The sequence below is a fragment of the Exophiala bonariae genome, assembly GCF_035927105.1.
Source record: "Exophiala bonariae strain CCFEE 5792 chromosome Unknown scaffold_14, whole genome shotgun sequence".
NCBI classification, from domain to species: Eukaryota; Fungi; Ascomycota; class Eurotiomycetes; order Chaetothyriales; family Herpotrichiellaceae; genus Exophiala; species Exophiala bonariae.
The window spans coordinates 2,750-27,122 of NW_027042489.1; the positions used below are offsets into that span (position 1 = coordinate 2,750).

The 24,373-nt window shown below is 49.4% G+C and overlaps 9 protein-coding genes across 9 annotated transcripts; 6 read left to right on the plus strand and 3 right to left on the minus strand.

Moving 5' to 3' along the window:
- Positions 1-960: 960 nt before the first annotated feature.
- LTR84_002653 (uncharacterized protein) lies at positions 961-1,632 on the plus strand (the record flags this gene model as incomplete). The annotated part of the gene is made up of 1 exon (XM_064846254.1): positions 961-1,632. One exon carries the CDS (start codon positions 961-963, stop codon positions 1,630-1,632), a length of 672 nt encoding a protein of 223 aa, XP_064705864.1.
- A 170-nt stretch (positions 1,633-1,802) lies between these two features.
- On the minus strand, positions 1,803-2,881 carry LTR84_002654 (uncharacterized protein; the record flags this gene model as incomplete). The annotated part of the gene is made up of 2 exons (XM_064846255.1): positions 1,803-2,082; positions 2,160-2,881. The coding sequence occupies 2 exons, from the start codon at positions 2,879-2,881 to the stop codon at positions 1,803-1,805; spliced, it is 1,002 nt and encodes a 333-aa protein (XP_064705865.1).
- A 5,144-nt stretch (positions 2,882-8,025) lies between these two features.
- On the plus strand, positions 8,026-10,292 carry LTR84_002655 (uncharacterized protein; the record flags this gene model as incomplete). Its single annotated transcript, XM_064846256.1, has 7 exons — positions 8,026-8,305; positions 8,366-8,556; positions 8,615-8,756; positions 8,812-9,126; positions 9,193-9,327; positions 9,384-9,713; positions 9,772-10,292. 7 exons carry the CDS (start codon positions 8,026-8,028, stop codon positions 10,290-10,292), a joined length of 1,914 nt encoding a protein of 637 aa, XP_064705866.1.
- A 1,471-nt stretch (positions 10,293-11,763) lies between these two features.
- LTR84_002656 (uncharacterized protein) lies at positions 11,764-12,120 on the plus strand (the record flags this gene model as incomplete). The annotated part of the gene is made up of 1 exon (XM_064846257.1): positions 11,764-12,120. The coding sequence occupies one exon, from the start codon at positions 11,764-11,766 to the stop codon at positions 12,118-12,120; it is 357 nt and encodes a 118-aa protein (XP_064705867.1).
- A 1,161-nt stretch (positions 12,121-13,281) lies between these two features.
- LTR84_002657 (uncharacterized protein) lies at positions 13,282-15,156 on the minus strand (the record flags this gene model as incomplete). Its single annotated transcript, XM_064846258.1, has 3 exons — positions 13,282-13,405; positions 13,464-15,100; positions 15,154-15,156. The coding sequence occupies 3 exons, from the start codon at positions 15,154-15,156 to the stop codon at positions 13,282-13,284; spliced, it is 1,764 nt and encodes a 587-aa protein (XP_064705868.1).
- An 880-nt stretch (positions 15,157-16,036) lies between these two features.
- Positions 16,037-17,398, plus strand: LTR84_002658 (uncharacterized protein; the record flags this gene model as incomplete). Its single annotated transcript, XM_064846259.1, has 1 exon — positions 16,037-17,398. One exon carries the CDS (start codon positions 16,037-16,039, stop codon positions 17,396-17,398), a length of 1,362 nt encoding a protein of 453 aa, XP_064705869.1.
- A 411-nt stretch (positions 17,399-17,809) lies between these two features.
- On the plus strand, positions 17,810-19,237 carry LTR84_002659 (uncharacterized protein; the record flags this gene model as incomplete). Its single annotated transcript, XM_064846260.1, has 1 exon — positions 17,810-19,237. The coding sequence occupies one exon, from the start codon at positions 17,810-17,812 to the stop codon at positions 19,235-19,237; it is 1,428 nt and encodes a 475-aa protein (XP_064705870.1).
- A 332-nt stretch (positions 19,238-19,569) lies between these two features.
- Positions 19,570-20,491, plus strand: LTR84_002660 (uncharacterized protein; the record flags this gene model as incomplete). The annotated part of the gene is made up of 2 exons (XM_064846261.1): positions 19,570-20,100; positions 20,156-20,491. 2 exons carry the CDS (start codon positions 19,570-19,572, stop codon positions 20,489-20,491), a joined length of 867 nt encoding a protein of 288 aa, XP_064705871.1.
- A 239-nt stretch (positions 20,492-20,730) lies between these two features.
- Positions 20,731-22,565, minus strand: LTR84_002661 (uncharacterized protein; the record flags this gene model as incomplete). Its single annotated transcript, XM_064846262.1, has 2 exons — positions 20,731-22,284; positions 22,338-22,565. 2 exons carry the CDS (start codon positions 22,563-22,565, stop codon positions 20,731-20,733), a joined length of 1,782 nt encoding a protein of 593 aa, XP_064705872.1.
- Positions 22,566-24,373: the final 1,808 nt, after the last annotated feature.

Genomic DNA, 24,373 nt, shown 5'->3' on the forward strand with positions numbered 1-24,373 from the left:
GTAAGGATTCTTGTTACATACTACACTGTAAATACCGTAAATTATTACTTTTCTCCCGGGAAGAGTTGGCCCAAGCTTTGAGGTTACTAAGAATGGCTCATCGCCGTTGAAATAGAGAGCAATGTTTGGAAAATCCAAAACAGATTAGGCCTTTGCCGGAGAGAACCAATTTAGAATCTGTACAAGGATATTAAACTTTAGCCGCATGCTTTAATTAGTAAATATCTATCTCCAGTCCCACAAAATGTGGTTTTCACCGAAACGACAATTACCGTGACCCGTTCCCGAGCTACCAGGGTTGTATCATTGTTGAAACTCGGTAGGAATGATTCCAATCTATTTATGCCACCAGCCAATTCCCGAATCTGGGGACCTTCTCGGTCCAACTTACCTTGTATTTAGACGGAAGACTGGGGCCGAGCTGTACGTTCCACGTGTCGTAGAGTTTGAGTCGGCCGAGCGAGCCCTCGTCGCCAAGTTCGGCTCTCTGTCGGACAAAAGATTCTTGCTGCGCTGCGCTCGCATCTGGCCATTCTAGGTGCCTTTTCGCTCGAGTTATTCGCAATCCTCAGGTAATTCCGTCGCGTTGCCCAAGACTCAACAGGTTCAGCGCAGACTAGATCCCATCGCATGGAGCAGAGGAACAGGGTGTCTCGAAGGCCATGCCTGTGGCAGGACAGCAGGGCCATTGACGCATACATACGGATACAGCTCCTGGTGAAATGTTTTGACCCGGAAATTTCCACCAGGTAGGCGCGAGAGCACAGAGCTCGAGCAAACCGCACTTACCATAAACGCATGGTGCAGATGAAAGCTGCTACGACTATTTCTGTCCGAAGCCTCTACTAAATCCTTCACGCCGGTTTTGGCAACCACAGTAAAAACGGAGTCATGGCTTTGACTTCAGGGGCAAGGTGGTTGTAATCACTGGAGCTGCCAGTGGCATTGGGTTAGCCATCGATGACAGATTGGTTCGAACTTCTGCTGAATGTTGACTACAGCCTCGCCGTAGCAACACGCCTTCACACTGACAACGCCCAACTCGCCCTGTGTGATGTGAATACTATTGGCCTGAGGCAGCTTGCCGAGGATCTACAGTCGCCTCATCAAAGAATCCTCCACCCGGATGTGACATCAAGCCAGCAATGTCAGGACACCATCTCCAACATTGTCAGTGACTTGGGCAAGACAGACTGCCTCTCCAATTGTGCTGGTATAAACCCGACAAATCTACCACTGGAGGCGACAACGGATGAGTATTGGGACAAGATCGTGGACACAAGCCTAAAAGGAACGTACCTCATGACCAGATCCAGCATTCCGCATTTGACTGAAGGATCCGTTATTGTCAATGTGTCTTCGGTGGCAGGACTCAAGACAAGTGCTGGCCATGCCATATACAACGCAGCAAAATTTGGCGTGGTCAGCTTCTCACAGTCCATGGCACTGGAACTGGGGGCCCGGGGCATCAGGGTGAATGTTGTCGCTCCAGGATCGATAAATACTCCAGCGAACAATTCTGTTCGTCAAGGAAGGGGGGTGATACAACAGACAGAGCAGGGTGTGGCTCTCAGAAGGACGGGGACTGCAGAAGAGATGGCCAACGTAGCAACATTTCTGTTCTCTGAGTAAAGTAGCTACGTTTATGGTAGCGTCATTGAGATATCTGGAGGCCTCCAGCGCGGGACTCATGAGACGGGCAAATTCAATCACTGTTCATACCGCATCGGAAAAACCTAGGTATGTTTCATTCAACTTCATATGCCCATTCGCGTGATCTTATGGATTGGGACATTGTCCTATCACACCTCGACGATAGCCCGATACCTCATGTTCCCCTCATCCAACTTCTTCATGGCAGCCGTAATGCCCTCTTTGGTCATGGGGAACTTCTCCAAGATTGGCCTGATCTTATGTGTGGCAGCGAAAGTCAACATCGCTCTCATTGATTGAGGATGCGCCCCGCCCGACCCAATGATGCTGTACCCATACACCAACAAGGGGAAGATAGGCACAGGCCAGGCATCGAAGCTCGTGGTAAGGGGAAACACCTTTGCAAACGGTGCTAGCACGGGAACGTATCTGATGCAATAACATTAGTCAAGAGGAATCCTCGGAAGGTGGATTGAGAATTGGAGGAGGGGAGGTTATCCACCCACAAGGACAAATCTGGAAGGACGTTCGTTGTGATAAGGAAGAAATCAATAGGCTCGATGCCTTCGAACTTAGTCACGCCCTTGGTAGCATGGAACTCCGACGCTCCTAATTTGAAAGCCTCGTCCTTCTTCGACTCCGTGCCTGAGAACGCAATGGCTTCCATCCCCATCTTGTTGACGAATTGAATGGCCAGATGACCCAGTCCTCCGATACCCAAGATGCCGACACGGTCTCCCGCTTTGGCGCCATGTTCATACAAAGGTCCCCAGACCGTCGCTCCTCCACACATCAGTGGTCCAGCTGACGGCGAATCAATCGCGTCGGGAATCTTGAACAGAGCGGAGACGTCCCAGGCAAGTCCGGTGCTGAAGGAGCCCTGGTCCAAGTTCGCCGTGCCAAATTGCTCCGAGTTGAGACATTTGGAGTGTTGACCGGTCAAACATGGCTTACAGTGTAGACAAACCTTCTGGACCCAGCCCATACCTACGCGGTCACCGACTTTCAGATCTGAGATTTCCGGGACCATGGAACCAATCACCTTGATGATGCCGACGCCTTCGTGGCCCAAGCCTTGGCCCTGATGTCGGAAATGTTGGTCTGTGCCGCAAACGCCGCTGTGCGTGATTTGGACCAAGGCCTGTCTCGGTCCGACATCTCGGTGGCCTATGGCCTCGACGATCTCTCCGGACTTGGAGCCCTTGAAGACTGTAAAATCGACACTCATCGTTGACGCACTCGTTTTGAGAACGGGATTGAAGGAAGTGAGGTAACGAATTCGTGCTTGATTTACAATGTCACGAGGAAAAAAAAGGGGTCTTCTAAGCTAGTTCTAGAGTCTACCTAGGAGAGGATTGCTTGTGAATTTATACAGCGAGCAAAGGGAGGTAGTCTAACTCCTGCCTCCGAAGCTCCTCTAATCTCCGTTGCACTAGATCCGTTGTTGTATACCCCGTTACACACGTATTGTTAATCAAGTTACATGCGCGGTACCGGTCCACGTCGGGAACCAGTAGGCAGATGCGATGACGGGTGGACATACCCCGCTACCTTTCTACCTATCTTCTACCTGTCTAAGGCGTCTTGAGGTACAGAATACGATGTCTGCACCAGTGGTCGGCTTTTTTTGGATTGGCTGCTTGCCCTCCGGCCAGTTAAACACTCTTGACTGGTGCCCTTTCAATGACCATCTGTGGCCGTCTCACAAGCGGCATGACAAATCCATCCGTCCAAGAACCCATTCATGCCACAAGTGGCGACTGCACGGATTTGAATGCGCACTGTCCTACCAAGCAACAGCGTGTAGCTAGAACTCGGGTTGCTAGATAACTATCCATCCTAGTAGCTCTGCGTTCATCGGAGCCGAGAGACCCTGGACCTTACGCATTGAAGTGACTAGAAAGGATGATTTAGCATGGCTGATCCATTGCCCTTGCACATCGTGAATACTAGCCCCGTTGCCGTCGTTGTTGAGACGAGCGCTATGGTCTGACATTTGTTGTTATTGACATCATGGAAAATACTGGACTCATTACTAAGTATAGTCTGACTGGAGTCCAAGTCCGTACGGAGTTAACACAGCTCGATGTACGTCTGAACTGCCAACCGCGCCACAACTACCTGCATTGCACCTTGGCCGTGACTACTGCCTCACCAAGGTATACACCTGCCAGGAGTTCTCTAGGATAGGGTGCTTACAACCGGTCGGCCTTGGCCATCGGCGAGGTCAAGGATAATCAGCCCTATACACAGACTCAGCGACATTGAACCGCCCCTCAACTCAATCTCTTCCCGCGTTTCATCCGCATCGTAACGATAATGTCCGCCCTTTTGTAGTTTCCGCGCTCCCATCCCTCGCCTCGGTGAAACAGTGCGTGTGCTCCATGCGGAGACTGAGACCCTTGTCATCCCCGGAGTGCACGACACTCAAACACACCAGCGGGCCATCGAGCCCGTCGTCATCAAACCCCATGTCGACAAAGCGTAACCACTTCACCACATCCTCGTGGTCGCGAAACGGCTGCGCCGGGAAGTTTGGCATGACATGTAGCTTCGCCTTGCCCTTCCGAATGAGGAACAAGAAAGAAGTATTTTCAAGACGTGTGGACTGCTTCCATTGAGATTGATTTTCGAAGCCTTGTGGGGAGGAAAAGACTTACGCTGATGCCAGTAGAGAGGCCAAAGCCTAGGAGCATAGGAACGGGGACTTCTGGACAGTGTTGTCGAATATAGATATGAGTAGCCGCTTCACACCGGATTTTCTCATCGGCGTTTCCAGGAAAGTGATCCTCTCCAATTTATATGGAAGAGGAACGCGGAACAAAACGTGCTTGTGCAAGCCCTATCGAGCTTGCGGATGTGGTATCGCCTACTGGAGGGACAGAACACCCCAGCTTACAAGCGCTCTGAGTTGCGCGCTGCGTGCGACGCGTACGAGGGTGGCTGGGGCTCTGGAACGTATGTACTTATGGCCTTATTAATCCTAACGTCTTCTGTCTTAGGCGGTCCTCTGTGACGTATACGGCCCTGTTAAACCTCGAGAACAAGTCACCGTCCAGGGCGCAGAAGCTCACCTGCGAGAGACCCTATTAGTCTCCGAGAACAAGCTTCCCCTCGACCTCTTGACCCTATCCTTCGGTAGCCTTTCAAGCCCGCAGCACTGGCCGTGTTGACCAGGACACTACCACCTTCCTGTCACTGGAATTGGCGATATTCCTCGGTTCCCATGTTCCATACTCCCGTAATGCAGACTTCGATGATCCTGCGGTAGACATCGTCGCTGGCAACGCTATTCTCCACCGGACAGATACCGGCGTTAGCGTATACCGTCTAGACGCCCGAATTTCTCAATGATCTCCTCGATCTAGTTGTAGACTTCTTCCCGCGAAGTCACATTCACCTTCGTGTAGATAACGTTGAGATTATCGGATAATTCTTTCGGTGTGGGAGATAGGTCGGCGACGGCAACCTTTACTTCCATCGCTAGGAGGTTTCGTATAATCGCTAGGCTAATACCGGACGCACCGCTAGTCACCGGTGCTTAGATATAAGTGGGCTAGAAGTATTTCGTTCGATCGACGGACCTATATAGCGTAAGGAGCATTAGGGGTTCTGGTCTAGACAGTAGTGCAATCAGTTCAGGGTGTTTTTTAATTAGCCTCCCTCCCTAATTCTAGAGAGCCGCTGTACAACCCCGCCCTTTTAGGAAGCTATTGTAAGGGTTTTGCTATAAATCATACGATTCGTATAGCTACCATATAACTAGGATTCTAAGCTAAAGAGGAAAAAAGAGAAGAGAGCTCCGTACGAGCTCTAGAGTAGGAGTAAATACTCCTACTTATCGATATCGCTTAGGTCACCAGAGTAACCCTTCGCTTCCCTCGTACAGTCAGTCGTACAGGTCACGTGTAGAGGTAGTCCTTGGTGTAACCAGGGATCTCCATAGGTTCAACCCATTACAGCTATATTATATCGCCGCGGGTTTATGATATCTTAAGAATATTTATAAGTCGCTCGGTGTTATCTACTAGCTGAGATAAAACCTAACCGGCTAAAGTTATCGAACCTACCCCTCCCCTCTCACTTACACTAGAATAGCCTAAACCTAGGAAAGATTACTTACTTAGCCTGAGAAATCGCCTTACTTAATATTTCGTTGAGATACTAGTCTTAAGCTTAATAAGCGTAAGAAGAATTATACTAGTGTACTATTAACTAGATTACTATAAGAGACCATGTTAGAGTATAGAAATCTTAGAGAGTGTTTAGCGCTAGTAGTGTTTTCTCTATCAAAATATATAGTCCTAATAACATCGACTCCTCGAACTTAAAGAAGTCCTAAGAGTGTATGTATGCTTATCGCAGGTTATGAGAGGAGGAATAGCCGGCTGGCAATTCCTTAGTATGTTTATCTCCGTGAACGTCTGTCTTCCTGTGATTGTAGGGGAGAAAGAGGGGCGGCGAAACTTGTTATTCCTAGCTAATTCGTGGCATAGCTGCTTTATATATACGTAACTAATCGCAAGTGGTGGAAGCACTAGCGATTAGCGCGCTAAGTAAAGTATTACAATAATATTCCTGTTGTGTCCCGTGATAGGAAGGAGTAAATAGTCCTCCTTTTCGATATTAATAAGGTTAGCAGAGTAACCGACGATTTAAGCCGTACGTACTGCGTTAGCTGCCAGCTATAGGTGCAGCACACCTAAGGCCTTCATGGGTTCAACCCATCACAAGTAATCTCTATAGCCGTAAGCTAATCAGATTAGAGCGGCTATAAGTATCTCTCCTAACGGGCTCGTATACTATAGATATAAACGCGATATGCTAAGAGGCTGTAAATCTTATTCGTAGTGAAAGAGATCGTAGTCTTTAGAGAACTTTTACTTTAGCCTTTCAGGTAGTAATCCTAGCGAGAGTTAATAGGTTAAAAGTGTAAGTTCTATTCGAATTCTAGTAGTTTAAGTAGGCTACCGTCTATACAGTACTACGCTATAGCGGATTCGCGTTATTTATCACCGTATTATAAGCCCGTCAACCTTAGCGGTAGCGGTCATAGCTCTAATATTACTTTCTCGGCCTTAATATATAATTATAGATCTTTACCGTTACTATATATATCTTAATCTAGGTTGTTAACTATCGTAGGATCTTACGCTTAGAGAAGAGAAAAGGGTAGAAGTACCTTTAGGTAGTTTTAGAAGTTTATCGAGAAATAAGACCTAACCTAACTCACTACGTCGCTACTCCTCTAGCTCGCCTACTTATTACGAGGGTAGTACTCTATCCTTTTAGTCTAAATCGGGGAAGCTCTACGTTATAGGCTACATTACGATTTATATTTATAGTTTCCTTTACGATATAATGCGGCTCCATTAGGACTGTCATTAGCTCGACACCGATGCCACTAAAAATTTGCACCGTGCTAGAACTCTTCGGTCAGGAAGACTTCTTCGATCCTCAGCTTCGAATGATGGACGACGCGGTCCCGCCTGAGCGATAATTGGCGGATCGGGTTGTGTGACTACCTCGGCGACTTTCAAAGCATGGGAGGCGAATATTGACAGTGACGCCTGGGACCCGATAGGAAAGGTTTACATAGCCCAGTGTACGAGGCTTTCGGTATCCCGAGGTAAACGACGACACTCCATCGGCTCGAGGTATCTTCGTCCTTTGCAAAGCTACTGGTTGGCGTAACGACAAAGAGATCGCCTGCTCCTCCAGCGTTACGCTGGCCAACGGAAGCCACCATCTCCTGCGAGGCACGGTCTATCAGGTGGAAGATGCGAAGGGGGGGTCGAGCAGAAAAAGCGTCCAAGGCAGAGTGCTCGTACTCGTAACTTTCGTCGTTGCGCCGACTAATGATACCTCTGATGTCGGTGGGATAACTCACCAATCAGGAGTGGTCATACAACGATACGGTATTCTCCGGCTCAGAGCATGTTGTCAGGAATTGATTACAGGTATCCCGCAGTCATCGTATACAACTGGTGGCTACCAGCGTCGAGACCCAGTCAGCCTTTGACGACTAGTACTTAAGCAGCTCCTACCCAGATGGGCTTCTCATTGGCTTTAGACCCATCTCGCAAAGTCAATACCTCGCCGCGGCAACCCCAGACCATCAGTTTCCCAGTCGGCTTCTTGAGCCCCAGCTCCCCCGGAATGGGGCTGCCTCGGTGACTAGCTATACGAGTTTCGGCTTTGAGTCGAGGCACCAGGAGATATCGAACCAAAACATTGATATAACACCACCCCGGCCTCGTTCAAGCACGCGCTTCTTTCCTGATCAAGGTCCGTAAGTTCGACAGACAACAGTGCAATCCAGGCAAGAGGACAACAGAACCGACTCTCCTTGGACCAAGTTGCACCGCTACCATGGCCGATTCGGGTCTTCGACACCGTGGTCACCACGACCACAATCCTGCCGAGCTTACTGAACTTCAACGCCTCGAACTCGAGCACGCTCAGCGAGATGCCGGCGCTCTTGAAGATCTCCAGAACTCGGATGCCCTGGTCACCGATCAATCCGAGTTCACTGGACGGTATTACTCCCGAATGGCAACAGCATGTTTCTCCATCAGTATGGGTACTACTGGTTCATACTTCGGCTTCACCTGCCCGGCGTCTCTGCTAACCTACATCAATGAGGATATTGGTAAGCATCTCCCCGCCCAGTGGCAGTGAAGGGATTCAGTCTTCCTGACTTGAACAACAGGGCCCAGCAACAACGCTAGCTTGGTCTCCATCATCTGGACTGCTGCTTGTGCCATTGCGATTATTCTTTTCGGTCGATTGTCTGATAAGTTCGGCCGAAGATGGTTTGTCGTTGGAGCTTCATTCATGGGTGTTATCGGAGGTATCATTGCCTCTCGAGCTCAAAATATGGATACACTCGTCGGCGCAAATGTAAGTCTCTATTAGTCACTTACCGTAAGCGAAAGAGTGGTTTACTGAATCTTTCTAGGTCTTGATCGGTCTTTCTGGTGGTGTCCACACCTGTTATGGTCTGACCATGGGTGAACTCGTCCCCAACCGCTACAAGACAGCAGCCTTTTCCGCGGTCGTGGTTCTGTGTTTCGTCGGTATCTCCTTTGCGCCAATCATTGGTGGGTTCTGTCTTGGTGACACCGAAATCGTCTTCGTCTCTAACGTTTGAAACAGGCTTCAGGCTCATCAAGCTTGGTCCAGGATGGAGATTCATCTATTATATCTACATCATCTTCATGGCTATCGCGACCATCTCGCAATTTTTCTTCTACAAGCCGCCGTCATTTAAGCAGCTTCACGGTGGAAAGCGAACCATCATGCAAGAAGTCAAGCGTATTGACTTCGTCGGGTTGTTCCTTCTGACCGCCGGAATCGTGCTCTTCATCCTCGGTATCTCGTGGGGTGGTCAACCCATTCCATGGAAGTCAGCACAGATTCTCTGCCTTCTTATCATCGGCTTTGTGCTCTGTGTGCTGTTTGTTCTTTGGGGTAAGGTCTTCCCCCGTTCCCCCGATCCGATATATACTTCGTTGGACTGACGATATCGCTCAACAGAGATCTACTCCAACGTGCCGAATCCTCTCATGCCTATGTATTTCTTCAAAGATATCAAAGGATTTACCTGCTTGGCAATTATCGACGCGATTTCCGGAGCTGGATATGTTGCGCCTTCCGTCATCTGGCCTATGCGTACGTATATGTTCATCTTCACTGTTTCAACCGCGAGGCTGACCTTCATCTCACAGAGGTCGCTAATATATACGCTGCTGGTTCCAATCCTGTCGGCTGGGAAGAACAGGCATGGTTGACCTCAGCCGTGACATTCGCCATCGTCGGAGGTATCGTGTTCTGGGGAGCTATTCTGCCAATCATCAAGCATGTCAAGAAACAAATGATCTTGATGGCATTGATGGTGCTCGCCTTCTCCGGAGGTCTCATTGCCTCGAGCAGAGACAACAAAGGTCGAAATGCGGCATTTGCCTTCCTCTCCATGTTTGCCGATGGTATGCTCGAGATCACACCACTGTCATTGGTGCAAATTTCTGCCAACGATGCCGATCTAGGCACGGTCTTCGGTAAGTACTTGTTCGCCAACATGCCTAGTAAGAACTTTGTGCTACCATGAAAATTTAGGAATCATCTGTCTCTTCAGAACTGTCAATGGCTCGATCTTCACTGCCATCTACCTAGCCATCTTCCAAAACACACTCCCTAAGGAAATCGCCAAGTTTGTTCCCAGCGCAGTCGAGGCTGCTGGACTTCCCTCCTCTTCTCTTGATGAACTAATGACGGCTGTCGGCGTGGGTACCGCCGATGCTTTGAACGCGGTTCCTGGCATGACCGGCGGCATCCTAAATGCCACTCTCGATGCTCTTGTCGATGCCAAGACTGCTTCCTTCTCCTACATGTACTATGCCACCATCCCAGTCAACGTTATCATGTTGGGTGCAGTTCTTTTGATGAAGGACTACGACAAGCTTCTTACTACTCACGTCCCTCGACAAGTCTATGCCAATGGTGAAGGTGTTGAGCACCACGAGAAGTTCGGCGATGTTGAGGGAAGCCCCGCAAACCCAAGCTCCGAGAAGGGACAGAACCTTGAGATTGAAGCTGCTACCGCTGGCAGTAACTCCGGCCGCGAAGATGTCCGCTAAACATACATTTCGCGAGCTTCTTTCTAAGGTCCTTAATACTCAGGCCTGAAGTGGTGATGGGATGGATGTATGCACTTTATAGTGTCATGAGCACCTCAAGGCCATGGAAGGCTTGTATTTAGCTGCCGAGGTGACTAAGTGTTGTCGCATGTATATACCTGTTCAAATATATTGCGAGGTGCAGCTTGCAAATCTCTCATTGAGACATTTCCATGCAATGAATCGTTCAGAATGCTGATAGTCGCACCGACTGGACATAATTGTTCAGTAAAGGTATTCTTTGCATAGGCGTGGGATCACACTCTACCGTCCTTTCCTTTCTATTGACTCCCGATTTGGTGAACGACGGGATGTCCTGCACTGGTAGTCCGCCAAAATGCTGTAGACAGCCACATGCTACTGAAAACGAGGTAGAATATAGCTGTGTACTCGACCGCCAAACATGCTGTTGTGGGTTTCACGAGATGTTGGTCGTTGTATTGAGCCCCCGAGGGCATTCCCATAAATGCAATTACTCTAGGTGAGTGACTCAAAGCTGCGCGTTCAATAGCCGTTTCACCACCGGCCGATATCTCACATAGTTTTCCTAATTAACACCGGAAACCTCTAGAATCTACCGAATATCCCATAATTAGCGCTATTATTAAAGACTTTCTATACGTCGCCGAATATATAATCGCCGCTATTCCCCTATGGAGAATAAGTAAGGCAGAAGAGCTTATAGATAGCGCCTTATTCCTGTTAGACGATACGGCTCCTAACATTACGGGCTTTATACTCGTCTGTGATGGCGGTATACTTAACTCGTAAACTTAGGTTTAGGTTGCGTACAACTTAAATAGTATAGTCCGGCGCCATAAGGGCAAATTCTTGGTCGCTGAATGCTGTGGTGAGTGGAGGGTGAGCCGATGGGTGAGCAGAAGGGTGATCAAGGGTGATTAGAGGGTGAGCGGATGAGCGTGCCTTTTTAAAAGCAGCGAGGCCATGGTGAGCGGCTCCTGAGCTCGGGGCAGATTTTACTCCCACTATCCTGCCAAGCACTGGATGAAGTCAATACAATAGCACAAGTTGAAGACAACTTCCGACAGGCCTATGTGAACATCAAACCCCGTCCACATGTTGAATTGATTCTTCTCGAATATTCCATCGAAATCATCTCGAATTCGTTACGGATGACAGATATATCGGCTGTAGCAAGCCTTCTTGCTATTGCTGTCAGATCTATACGCAATGTCATCCAGGCCGGTTTGCTCCCCGACCGTGCCATGGAAATCTTTGGATCAACTGGGCACCGCCATACCCACTAGGAGTTGTTGAAAATCGTATTTTCAGGACCGCGGCGGCCAAACCACAGACGAATCAAACTTTCAAAATCCTACAAGAGATGCTTATTTACATTCGCCGAGACTTGGTGGACCAAATAATATCGCGAAGACCGAGAAGGGCACGGCTGTCGGATTCGACTACCGGCATGTCGAGCGTCGTACTTGGTGTTGAGAAGCTTCCAGACCCTGTTGCTCCGAGCTCTGATCAGTATTCTCCTGACCATGGGCATGGTGTAGCGATTGAGACTATGCCCACAAAATCGGTATCAATCGATCCAGGAGAAGCGACAGATCCTGAGGCCAGCGTGGGAGCCACGAGTATTGACTCAGGGGCTGCCAAATTCCAGAAACATACAGGAAACTCTCAAATTCTACCATACGAGGAGAATGGGAACCACGGACCGTATCGAGTTGCCAAACAACGTGTGGGATCCTTTACGGAGAGCGACAATAGCGATGATACTGGAATCTTGCTCTTCAAGGGGAGAAGAAAGCTCATCTAAAATGAATGTTGATTCACATTGCTAGTATACTGAAACCATTCCAATACGCTGACCTGGTCGTGTGGTTCGTGTCCACAGAGACCTGGCAGTATCCCTGAACGATGGGAAGGAATTACCGGTGAATCGCCCCACGATGAGAGTTGAAAGCTCTCAAGTCGGAGAAGCGATCCTCCTTAACCATCTTAGAGTTGTCAAGGACCTGACCCTGATAGACTATCAAGTCGCAGCATTCTTCCGGTACGACAATCCCTGGCTGCAGAACTTGATCACAAAACCTGGGCGGCGCATATCACCGAGCTCCCGCGGCGTAAACCCATTATAGGCACGGTAGGATGGAAAGGAGGGCTATGCGACAGCTATGATTCGTTAAAGGTGTTTTTATAGATACTCAGCATCTTGATTCGTTATAACTCAATTGTTGCAGGTCTAGCTACCGTCGGTACATTCTTGTCATTTTCGATAGTGGTCAGTAGTAGTATGATATTGCAGCCTCGCCACAGGGACCTCAGCCTTGACGCTCCGTCCATCATTAGACATAGGTACTAGAAGACAAAGTATCTTGCCGTAGGGAACGAAGATCCACCTCCAAGTGGCCGATCCCAGTGCACCTTAAACCTCTCCAGGTCTCTTTTCTTCCTTTTACTTCTAATTCACGACATAGCGGGCAGCGCGCGCCCCATTATTTAGAATGTTGAACGTATCTGCATCTGAGCTAGCCAGGGTAAGAAGTTGATGTGCGGCCTGGCTCTTTGGGGATTGGATTTTGGTCTCGATTTCGCGAGTCAGACACCTGCATCCCCTAGATCTGCATTCCCTAGTGTAGAAGGATGCATATGTGCATTGAGGCAGTGAGTGTCGAAGGTTCCTGGAATTGAATGTTATGCAGTCACTAAGGCGCAAATGATTTACTGATCATCCCTATACGGGCGATGCAAACCAATATAAAATAGTAAGATCGCAGTTTTGTTTGTACAACACGACCATTATTACTAAGACATATGGTAGATAATCTACTATGTGTCTTAGAGGGGTATTCTTCCGAGTCATCAGTCACAATCAGGTCGTCATGCTAAGAAAAACAAAAAGTCATGTCCATGTCTCATCATGCGTACTAACAAACATCTGAGTATCAAGAGTTGTCTGCCCGCTTTTTATCGTCTCTCATCTCAGCTCCGAGCAAGGGAAGAATCTAGGCCCTCCATATCCATGCGCCAGGATGGCTTGCATATCAATGTTCGCTTTGGGAGCTTGTGCCCAAAGCTTGACGAAGATATATCGTCCGGATCTAGCACATGTCAGTTTTTTGTCTCCATTTTTTTTTTGACACAAGGAAGGGCACTTACATGGGAGGGTCAAAATTGATAGCTGTGCTAGATTTGCTCCTGCTAATGAAGAATCGTGCATGGGGTTTCACACCATTATTTCCGCTGGAAGATGATCCCGCACCTTCGCCACGATTCGTTTTACCTCTGGTGCACTCTTCGTTGTCAGCAGGTTGGGTCGAACGCTGCTCCAAGGGAGATCTAGAATCGGTTGCCAGTACCGTCTGGATGGGATTCCTCCCATCGCTTCGAGTCGGTGGTGAATGTTGATTCTCATCAGAATCAGTTTGGTTCCAAGAATCGGTTGGGTCTTCGAGAGTGGGCAGCCGACTACGACGTCCAAAGTACTCGTCACTGTCTCGAATCTGCTGAGCTCGCATCCTGTCGATCATACGATTCTGCAGATCCATCTCCAGCTCCAATTGACGCCTGTGGTGCTGTAATGTATTTTCGGGTCTTTCATGGACAGATGGTCCTGTCTCACCATCTGAGTCGCTTGATGTGGCCGATTCGTTGTCATTTCGTTCGTTTCCTGTAGGGCCCAAGTAGACAGGGCGGTAACGATCGACGTAGGATCTTAGTGAATAATCATCGTCGTGCCAAGGTCGAGGTGAAGTAGGAAACTCATTAGAGTCCTCATCACCTGATATATCGGTCACCGAAACATTGAAACCGGGGACAAGCGAAGTATTGAAATCCGGACTATCTTCTCTGCCTCGAGGATCATTCAGATATAATGTTCGATCGATGGAACGTGGGGTGGCACCTGGATTCAGATAATCCTGTGAAGGTCGAGTTCCTTCGGTCCTATACCGTGAATAGCGACGGTTCCTAGGTGACCATCGAACGTCGTACTGGGAGGTTTTTTCGATGAGGCCATCATCGTCCATGGATATGAAGATCAAACCTTCCTGAATTGGGGCATCAAAACCAGCTCTAGGAGCCTTGATGACGATTGTGGTCAAGGTGAAAGGCATACCACCGACATGCTTGAGTAAGATGTTACATTTGTTGCTTTTGGTGCAATAGACGCTGTTGTCGTCGAGAAGGATATTTTGGGGATAATTGTTGATTGCAACATTTGGGTCGGAATATTCGCCTCCATCACAACTGACCAGTTGCATTCGCAATTGACCAGGAACCACCTGCCCATCAAAGCCATATTGAAATGTCTGAGGCTCTTCATCGTATGTACCGTCGTCGAGTTTTCGGCGCTTAGATCTCAACCTCTCACCACGGTCCGCATTAGGGAGAGCCGGAGAAGCGGGGGAAAGTCGGGCAATGGGGAGGGAGCCTGGTATGGAATTTATTGCATTTTGACCCAGTCTCTCTCTTTGGTATCTCTGGAGCCGTTCGCTGGGTCTGAAAGCCCTCCTATACCCACGTGCACGAGGAAGACCAGATTCGGTCGACGGTGAGGGATTGGGGAGCTGGGATGCAGAGATTAATGACGAGTCGTGAGACTGGGAGTGGGAATCAAAGTCCCGCCGTCTCCGTTCACGGGCGGCATAGTCGGCAGACATATTGTCCATCTCTCGATCCAATGCTTCTATGGCTCGGTGTTGTTCGGGAAGATGGCGCTCTGAATTAAGAAGACTGCGTAGGTTCTGGAGTCGTAGAGAAATATCTGACCATGGAGGACGATCCGAGTCATCGGCCTAGGCCATGTATCAGTTTGATGAGTTGCCCTGTGAGGGCAGGTGGTGCCTACCATATTCCAACGACGGCTGATGTGCTCGGAGGAAGAGGTGGTAGATGTCAGTGGCTAGGAAGTGATGGAGCATGTAAGGGTTGTAGTAGAGACTGTGTGCTACATCAAAATGTCAAAATTCGAGACGAGGTAGATAGATGAAAGGATAGAAGAATAAATTGGTTTTGCGTGGTTGATGATTGATGGAGATGGATGGTGGTGGTGGTGGTGCCTGTAGTGGTGATGAAGGACAGCAATGGCAGTCAGTAGTAATGGGATGTGGATGTAGTTGGGATGAGATGCAGTTGGAACGGCGTTACAGGTTGACCTTCAGTTGGTCAAATGATTGCCCCACGATTCAACTTGGGCATCAGGTTCTTGGTTAAAAGGGCACCTCGGGACTCGGGATCAGCCGGGCGGAATCCCATCCTGATAGGCGCCGCCTGTTAAGAACTTGAATGAACTTAATCCCCGGGGCCCGGGCGTGGCTAGCCTCTAACCCCCTCCAACAGCGGGGCTCTCAGTGCCAGTGCGAAGGGAAACGTGAGCTTGAACGAGCGGGTCCCCTCGGGCTCATGCAAGCCGCACCCCTGCAGGTACCGACCTCGTCTAGGTGCAATAGGTGTGCCCTGAAGTACCTGCCTAGGTACCTAAACCATCTGTGTACCCTGGCAGGCGCAAACAAAACTGTATCGCATCTACGAGTAAGTTCAGTCAAAAAGTGACAGAGTCATCACAGGCAAATTCATCAAACAACTTCAACTTCTAACCACGATGAGTTGAGAGCCAAATCTTCTTGACAACAACTCCTGCTTCCCTTTTGTTTCCTTCTTCTCACTTCACTCTTGTTCCACCTTCTCTCCTCCCGCCACCTTTTCTGTCATCCGCTCTCATCATCACAAAAATGTCAGGTGGTCAATTACCAGATAGATCCCATCCTGCCATGTCCAACCAAGCCGTCGACACTCCTGCCTTGAACCTCAATTCAAACGGCATCAACGGTGCATCTCTAGTACCAACTCCTGACCCAGTTCTACCCATCAACGGCTTTGCTCAGGTTCCTGATCCTTCATTTATCAACATGCCACTCCCTGTCAATGGAGCCGACCCTTCAATGTTTGCCATGCCACCCGTACCTCAGCAAGACATGTCCAACGACGAGATTGCCCTCTACGACCGGCAAATAAGAATATTAGGTTTTCAGGTTCAAGAGAAGTTGCGCCGAGCAAACGTCCTTCTGATCGGACTCAAAGCACTGGGGACTGAGATTGCCAAAAATTTAGTGCTTGCGGGAGTGGGAACATTGACAATTCTTGATGGTGAACTGGTCACGGAAGAGGATCTGGGCAGCCAATTCTTGGTCTCTGAAAAGCAGATTGGACTCAACAGAGCAGACGCCGCCTTGCCCGAATTAAAGAAACTCAATCCTCGTGTTGAATTATATGCTGATCCAACCCCGGTTGTCACCAAAGACCCTGAATACTTCTCAAGCTTCGATATCACAATTGCCACAGACCTCCTCATGGATATTCTGATCAGCGTCAACATGTCGTGCAGAGTTCACCAACGAAAGTTCTATGCAGCAAACACTTATGGAATGTACGGTTTCGTCTTCGCAGATCTAATTGTCCATGATTACATTGTCGAGAAACCACGGAGCAACAAGCCCGCCAAGGTTGGAGATATGGATTCGTCGACAAATCTGGTCACTGGTGTCATGTCCAAGAAGGAAGGTGAGACGGATATCGATATCATCACCCATCAAGAAACCTACTCTCCGTTGCAACTGGTCAATTTGTCTCCCTTATCGGCCAAGATCAGAAATACTCGCAGAAGTCGTGTCCGGGTTCCTCCACTGCTATCATGCTTGCGCGCCCTCTTCGAATTTCAGACTCGATCAAATGGAAGATTCCCCGGACACAATCAGGCGGATCTTGCAGTCTTCACCCAATTGGTCAACGAGAAGCATCTAGAACTTCAATTACCGATCGAGACTCTACGAGCCGAATTTCTGCGAAGTTTCTTACAGAATCTCGGTTCAGAACTGAGCCCAGTGGCTGCTTTCCTTGGTGGCTTTATTGCTCAAGATGTCATCAATGTACTTGGTCAGAAGGAGCAGCCTCTACAAAACTGGTTGTTGTTCGATGGAGAAGAATTTGCAGCCTCACCTTTCAGCCTTCATCCTATCAACGATGATGCCATGAGCATGATCAGCACTAATGGAATGGCAGCTTTGCCAGTGGATGGCTCTATCCCAGTTGCCTAATTCACCTTCATCAATCAAGGAGGAATGAGCATCCAAAATGTGACTACCATACACTTTTGAATGTGATGGTCAAAGTCGGAATAAGGTGCAATTGAGACCAATCAAGGCCATTCTTGGCAGTTGAATTTTAGCCTCAAGTTTTGCACTTGTTCAGTGCATCGACCCAGAAGGCCAACATACCCCGTGTAAAAATATGGACAACAATCTGGAGGACCACCACCAGACGAACACTACGATGAATCATTCATCCATGGTTGGCAACTTCGAAAATGCTCGATGAGCTACTAAGGATAGGATACGCTCCATAACAGATGGAATCAATAACAATTAATGTCCTACGGCTCGACTCGCTCTCTTTTCTAGTTCCTGCTTCACTTTGAATAGTAGACTGTTCATCCACATTCATGCATCATGTCGTCAGATTACCCTCCCACCCTAGCCAACCTAAATCTCCATGATTTCGATCACAACCCATCCATCTATGCAACCCTCAAATCCATTCGAAAAGCAACGCTATCCATCCCTAACCGCCTCCAATCAATCCTGTCAGACGCCAGTTTTGCCAAAAGCATTTCCCAAGAATACGATTTGCCACTTGTGGCCAACGAACGTTGTGGGAGTTGGTACATCAAGCCATCTGACAAGATCGGCAGTGCGTACTTTAAAAGTACAGATGGCCATCATGGCCAGTGGAACTTTTCTCTTCGAAGACTCAACCTCCAACTTCTCCCTATATTGGGAAGTCACGGCGGCGCAGTAGTGGTCGATTCTACACGCCGGGGAAAGAGTCTTCCAGATTCTTTCAGTAAGACCGTGCCGATCTGGGTTGCTGTGATCAACCGCGTCTTATTCCCCGGATTAAAGTATTACCATGCCCTTCAACATCCACCAGCACCAGAAAGTCTTGGTCTATCAGAAATATCTCAAATCGAAGCAAAGCTCGATGATTTTGCTCAGTCATTTACGCAACTCGGCTTGGACCTCTCCATGCTACGCACTCAACTCAAATTCCCGATTCACATCATCTGGGAGTTCAACGGTCGCTCCGGATTTGGTATCGAGAATGATGAAGACGACGAGGATACCTGGGAAACAGAACTTTGCTCCACATCTTCAGAGGATAGACATGTCAATAATCTTGTCTTATGCTCGGCCTCCCGACGCGTTCGAGGTGCTGAAGCATCAGAAGGTGGCTACATCCAAGGTGCCGGTGATGATAGTGAAGGCTGGTCACACGGACTGACTGCTCAGACATTTTGGAATCATCAGAGTCTATTGATGCATACCCCAGAAGAGCAACTCGAAGCATTGATCGAGACTCTATCCCAGCAAGACGAAGATGAAACACGCGGTGAAGTGACTGCAGTACGGATATCACCAACCACTCAGCTCTTCATTGGAGCCGGCTATATCGGCAAGGCCCACGAATATGACTTAGTAGTCAACTCTGAGAACAGTGATCAAGACCAAGATCAACCAACCGGCCCCAACGTTCTTAACCTGAAGTGCCGATCGGGAAAACTGGGCAGCAAGGACCTCCGTGAAAATCTACCAATAGCGGCCACGGCAATTTCGACTCAACTACGCAAAGATAGCAGCAGTCGAATATTGGTGACCTGTGCAACTGGGAGGGATTTGAGCGTTGGTGTCATCGTGGCAGTGCTGTGCGTTGAATACAATGATCGAGGGGAATTGTCACAGGACAGCGTCTCGAGATTAATAGACAAAAGCCTGGTCAAACAACGGCTCGCCTGGATCACCAGTTCAAAGCCCGACGCAAATCCTTCGAGGGCTACTCTACAAGCGGTCAACTCATTCTTGATGCGACGACCTGACTAGAGTGGAAGCATCTACATCTGACTGTTGACATGACTTGTGTCACCATTACTGTACTCCTTGATTGTATTTGGTACCTGCATAAAGACTCGGTTACATCCATCAAGCGACAATGAATTCATGGGTAATCCGCCCCGCTCCCCGCTTCCGGAGTGGTCAATCGATTGCGCAACAATTATTGCATCATCGACTCTGTCTCTCCAAAATAGATAAATAAAATATATCCTTGTCATCCTGCATCATGGTGTAATCACACACCTCATTCTCTCCCTCTATATAGCGTTCCTCACTCCTCCAGTCCATATACACGTACATATACACAAATTACGCCTACCATGTCCACCACCACCGACCAACTAAGCATCACATCGACCCTCCCCCTCCAATCCCCTTCGATCTCCATCCCCCGCCTCGGCTTCGGCGTGTATCTCTCACCACCCAACACTTGCACACAATCCTGCCTCACAGCCCTCTCAACGGGGTACCGACACATCGACACCGCCCAATTCTACGGCAACGAGGCAGAAGTCGGAACAGCCCTCCAGCAATCCAACCTCCCACGCTCCTCCGTCTTCATCACGACCAAAATCCTCTCCGCAGCCGGGTCCGTCGAGAAATCCTACCAGAAATGCCTGGACAGCGTGCGGAAACTCGATCCGCGCGGCGATGACGGCTACGTCGACCAATTCCTCATCCACAGCCCGAACGCCGGTGCGAAAGTGCGCAAGGAACTGTGGCAAGCGCTTGAGAGACTGTACGCCGAGGGCCGGGCGAAGAGCATCGGCGTCAGTAATTTCGGCATTGGGCATATTCAGGAACTGAAGAGCTTCGCGACCGTGTGGCCACCGCATGCCAATCAGATCGAGGTGAGTACAAGTACCAATCAATTCCGTTCCGTTCATGTCTTTGACCAGTCCACAGCTCCACCCTTGGTGCCAACAACGCGATATTGTTCGCTACAGCCAGGAGCACAACATCATCATCTCGGCGTATTCGCCGCTGGTGCGGAACTACAAGGCCAACGACCCGACACTGGTGGTGCTGGCGCAGAAATACAAGAAATCCACTGCCCAGATATTGATCCGCTACTCGCTGCAGAAGAACTGGGTGCCGTTGCCGAAGAGCGATAATCCGGAGTACATCAAGGGAAATGCCGAGGTGTTTGATTTCGAGATTGAGGAGGGTGATATAAGGACGTTGGATGCCCTCGATGAGGGCGAGAAGGGCGCGATTGTGCAGGCCGTGGATAATAGTTAATTTAAGATGGGAGGATATGGGGTATGTATGTGTGGGAGGCTCATTTCGGATTGGGAAAAGTTAGTTGGATGATGGTTTCATCCGACACTCGGACAGGCACGAGTTTGGACAATGCACATATGGGACGATTTACAATAACGAATGATTATACATGAACACAGGGCTGCGGACCATACGGACAGCTCTATGTCAACCAGACGAATAAACAATATAGCTTCGACCCTACCTATCTCATAGTCTCACTCCCACCAGTTCTCATGCAGATTCCTGAGATCGACGTCCTCACCAGGCCTCTTCAGATAACTCGTAATATCAACATTGGGGTCCAACTCCCTCTTCGTCCAGCCCGCGCCGAAATACTCGAACCGATTAACCTTCCCCTGCCCACCCTCACCTTCGCCATCGCCACCATATCCATATACCCAGTCCTCCCACCGTGGCTCCCTCCTCACCAGCGTCAAGTGTGCAGCACTGCCAGGCCAATGGCCATGAATGAACGAGCCCGCCACCCCACTATTCGCCCACGACGAGCAATCCTCCGAGAAGACGGTCGCGGGGAAAAACCGGTTCGCATAGGCGATGAAATCGTCCGTGGCGGCGGCTGACGGCGCGACGCTGCGGATTCCCTGCGACGACACTTTGCGCAGCAGCTTGGCGTAGTATGTCAGTTGGGTTTCGACCGCGTGCGGGACCGTGCCCGATGCGCCCGCCGCGTGCGCCCCGAGGATCCACAGGAGGTTCGGGAAGCCTGGCGTCGCGAACCCCAGGTACGTGTGTGGATAGCCCCATTTGCCGCCGGGTTTCCACGCGCTGCGCAGGTCGATGCCGTCGGCGATGATGGGGAAGGGCGGCTTGAAGTCCGTGTTGGCGCCGGTGGCGGCGAAAATGGCGTCGACGGGGCGGTGGACGCCGTCGGTGGTCACGATGCCCGTCGCGGTGAAGTGGCTGATCGGGGTTTGGATGTAGGTTACGTTTGGTGCGAGGAGCGCTTCCAGGTAGCCTGGCCCCGGCGTGAGACGGCGGCAGCTGGGTGAGAAGGAGGGGATGATGTCGTCAACGAGTTCCGGGCGGGAGGCCAGGCGTTTCTTCACCAGGTCGATGGATGTGTTGCGGACTTTTTCGTTCTGTTCGGTGCCTCGAAACACGCCCCGGAACCCGCGCCAGTATTTCTGCTCCAGGTCCTTGCGGAACGCGAGGTATGCTTCCGGGTCTTCGAATGATTTGAGCTGTTCGGCCGAGAAGTATTGGGGCTCGAACGTCCGTTCGTCGCCTGCCCAGCTGGCGGCCACCCAGGTCTTGTTCCGCGCGTAGTGGTCGACATGGCTGGCTATGCGTTGCAGATTCGGTACGACTTGGATGCCGCTTGCGCCGTTGCCGATGACGGCGACTCTCTTGCCGGTTGGATCGTACGTCGGATCCCAATTTGAGGTGTGTCGCAGGTGCCCTTTGTACTCTTCGAGTCCCGGGTAGTCAGGGAGTCTCCAGTCGTTGAAGTGGCCAATTGCGGGTAACACAAAGTCAAAGTCCTCCGTGGTGTCTTGTTCTGTCGTCTTGAGACCTACCTGCCATTTGCCGGTGGATTCGTTCCATTCTAGACCAGTGACCTGATGACCGAATCTGATGTATCGATATACATTGTACTTACGAGCAATAGCCTGCCAGTAGTCTCGAATCTCGGCCCCTTCGGCGAATTGTTGTGACCATTGAGTATTGGGTGAGAAAGTGGATTGATAGACGTTGGCTGGGATATCACATCGGACCCCTGGATAGATATTTTCTAACCATGTACCTCCCTGGCGTACGTCTTCAGCCAATACTCAGTATATTGGCCTCTGATAGGACTCACCACTTCATTGTTTTTCTCGAATATTGTCAATTGAATATTGGGGACTTTCGCTGGCAGTAATACTCCAGCTAGCACCCCTGACAAGCCAGATCCTATAACTGCCACTCGCAGCCGTCGAACATCATCAATCGTGGGTTCATCTAGAGAGAATGCTGTCAGGATTTGGCTGGGTCGACCATCATTACCAGCAAGGCTTGCTGGTGCCAGTGTTTCAGATGCGTCGCCCATATTGTGCTGATATCAAGCCGACAAATGAACAATACCACTTATTAACGAGAACGGAACCAAGAATTATCGTTCGGGCTCTCCAGTCCTTCAATCAATACATTTACCGCGGCATGGGGCTTGATGTCCTTGGTACGAATCTTACCTCGATCACGTCTTAGACCCACCTGTTGACAACACTCGCGACGCCTCCCCAATCATGCTCAGCAGTAGGGGAAGTCCGTCTGCCCTCAAGGCTATCGAAGGACATCGTGTCCGCAGTAGGAGCCTTTGCATGACCGCTTATTGAAGTTTGCGTTACCGTTTGAGAACGTGGTGTCTAGTCGATCACGTCTTCAGTTGTATTGAGGATGGAGGATGGAAAGATGCCCCACGTGTTGCACGAGTTGATACCTAAGTAGTTTTCAAATGACCGCCAAGAACCCAAATGTCAATGGCGCTGCACCTACCCAAGGCTATTGATTGCGCCTCCTCCGCAGGAATCTTTGCAGAAGACTTGCACAACCTCGCTATCATCTCTTAAGTTGGCTGCAATACAAGCTAGAGGATCTATGACTACCAGTGTCGTTCATATGTTGCATGAAAGGCGACAAAAATTACATGAGTACCCCAAGAGTGGTGCCTTGAATCCATCTCAATTCAAGGGGCGCCAATTCGGTATTCCTCTTGTCCTTTTCCACGTCTCCAAGGTGAGGGCCACCATGTACCTAGGTATACAGTGACATCTCGTTACAGCCTGATATGATGATGACCTCCCCACCTACCCAACTAGGTCAATAGTAGCAAGCGCACTGTGGAGCAATCTATGGGCCTCGTCATTTCAATGAAAGATCCCCTATCTAGTCCATTCCAGTCTCCCATCAATCCTTTACATTCGTGCCTTCATACATTGAAGCACATACTGAATGAGCCAATCTAGAAAGAAAACAAATCACTGAACGATGCAGAGACCTTGGAACAATCAGCCAATCAATGCTGAAATGCTGAAATGCATGCCCTACTTGTTGAAAGCTAACGTCTGATAGGCTTGTTGATATACAATGTCTACGTCCCACGTTGCCATGTCGCAATGGGAATAACAGAGATGAAACATAGTCCCCTGCTTGAATGTTGAGTTTCAGAGTTCCCGAGAAGCCACGACTGAATCCAACGAATGATATTATGAGTGTGTGTCCATAGATGTTTCAGAATGTCGAAGGCAAGCCCATGAAGGCGTCAGAATGATCTCCAAGCACGCCATTTCAACGATATAGTCCTCATGGACTTGCTCACGGGATGTGACTTCTCACGGGTCCGAAGTTGACCAGAACCGCGGAATACAACCACGGGTCCTTCTTAATACGGTATCGTTGAGGAATGTGGCACTTAGGCCTTGAGGTCGCCTTCTTGGTGGAGATGCGTTGAATGTACGATATTGCCCGGTCTTCGAGCTAGCAACGCAGTCACTATAGGTCAGATGTTGATCATCCTATCGTATACACTCGATTGTCATAATCCTACAGGGAAGGATCCCAGAAAATTATGACACTCCACTTTGCCTACGAAAAAAGCTTTCAGTTACCATTCGATTGCACCTTCGAAGACGAAAATCATCCAATTTTTCTTCGAGGTTGGTACTCTGCCGACGTCGGATACCCTCATTCGACTTCCACGTGGTCCAACAAGTTTAAAGTGGTATGGATCGACACAATATGACAGGGAAAATCCCAAAATCAGACCCAGCAAGGGTATCATACAATAAGAAGGGTTTGACCATCCTACGTTTCCACGTTTCGAACCCGCAAAACGCCTTCCTCCTATACTTCCTCAGA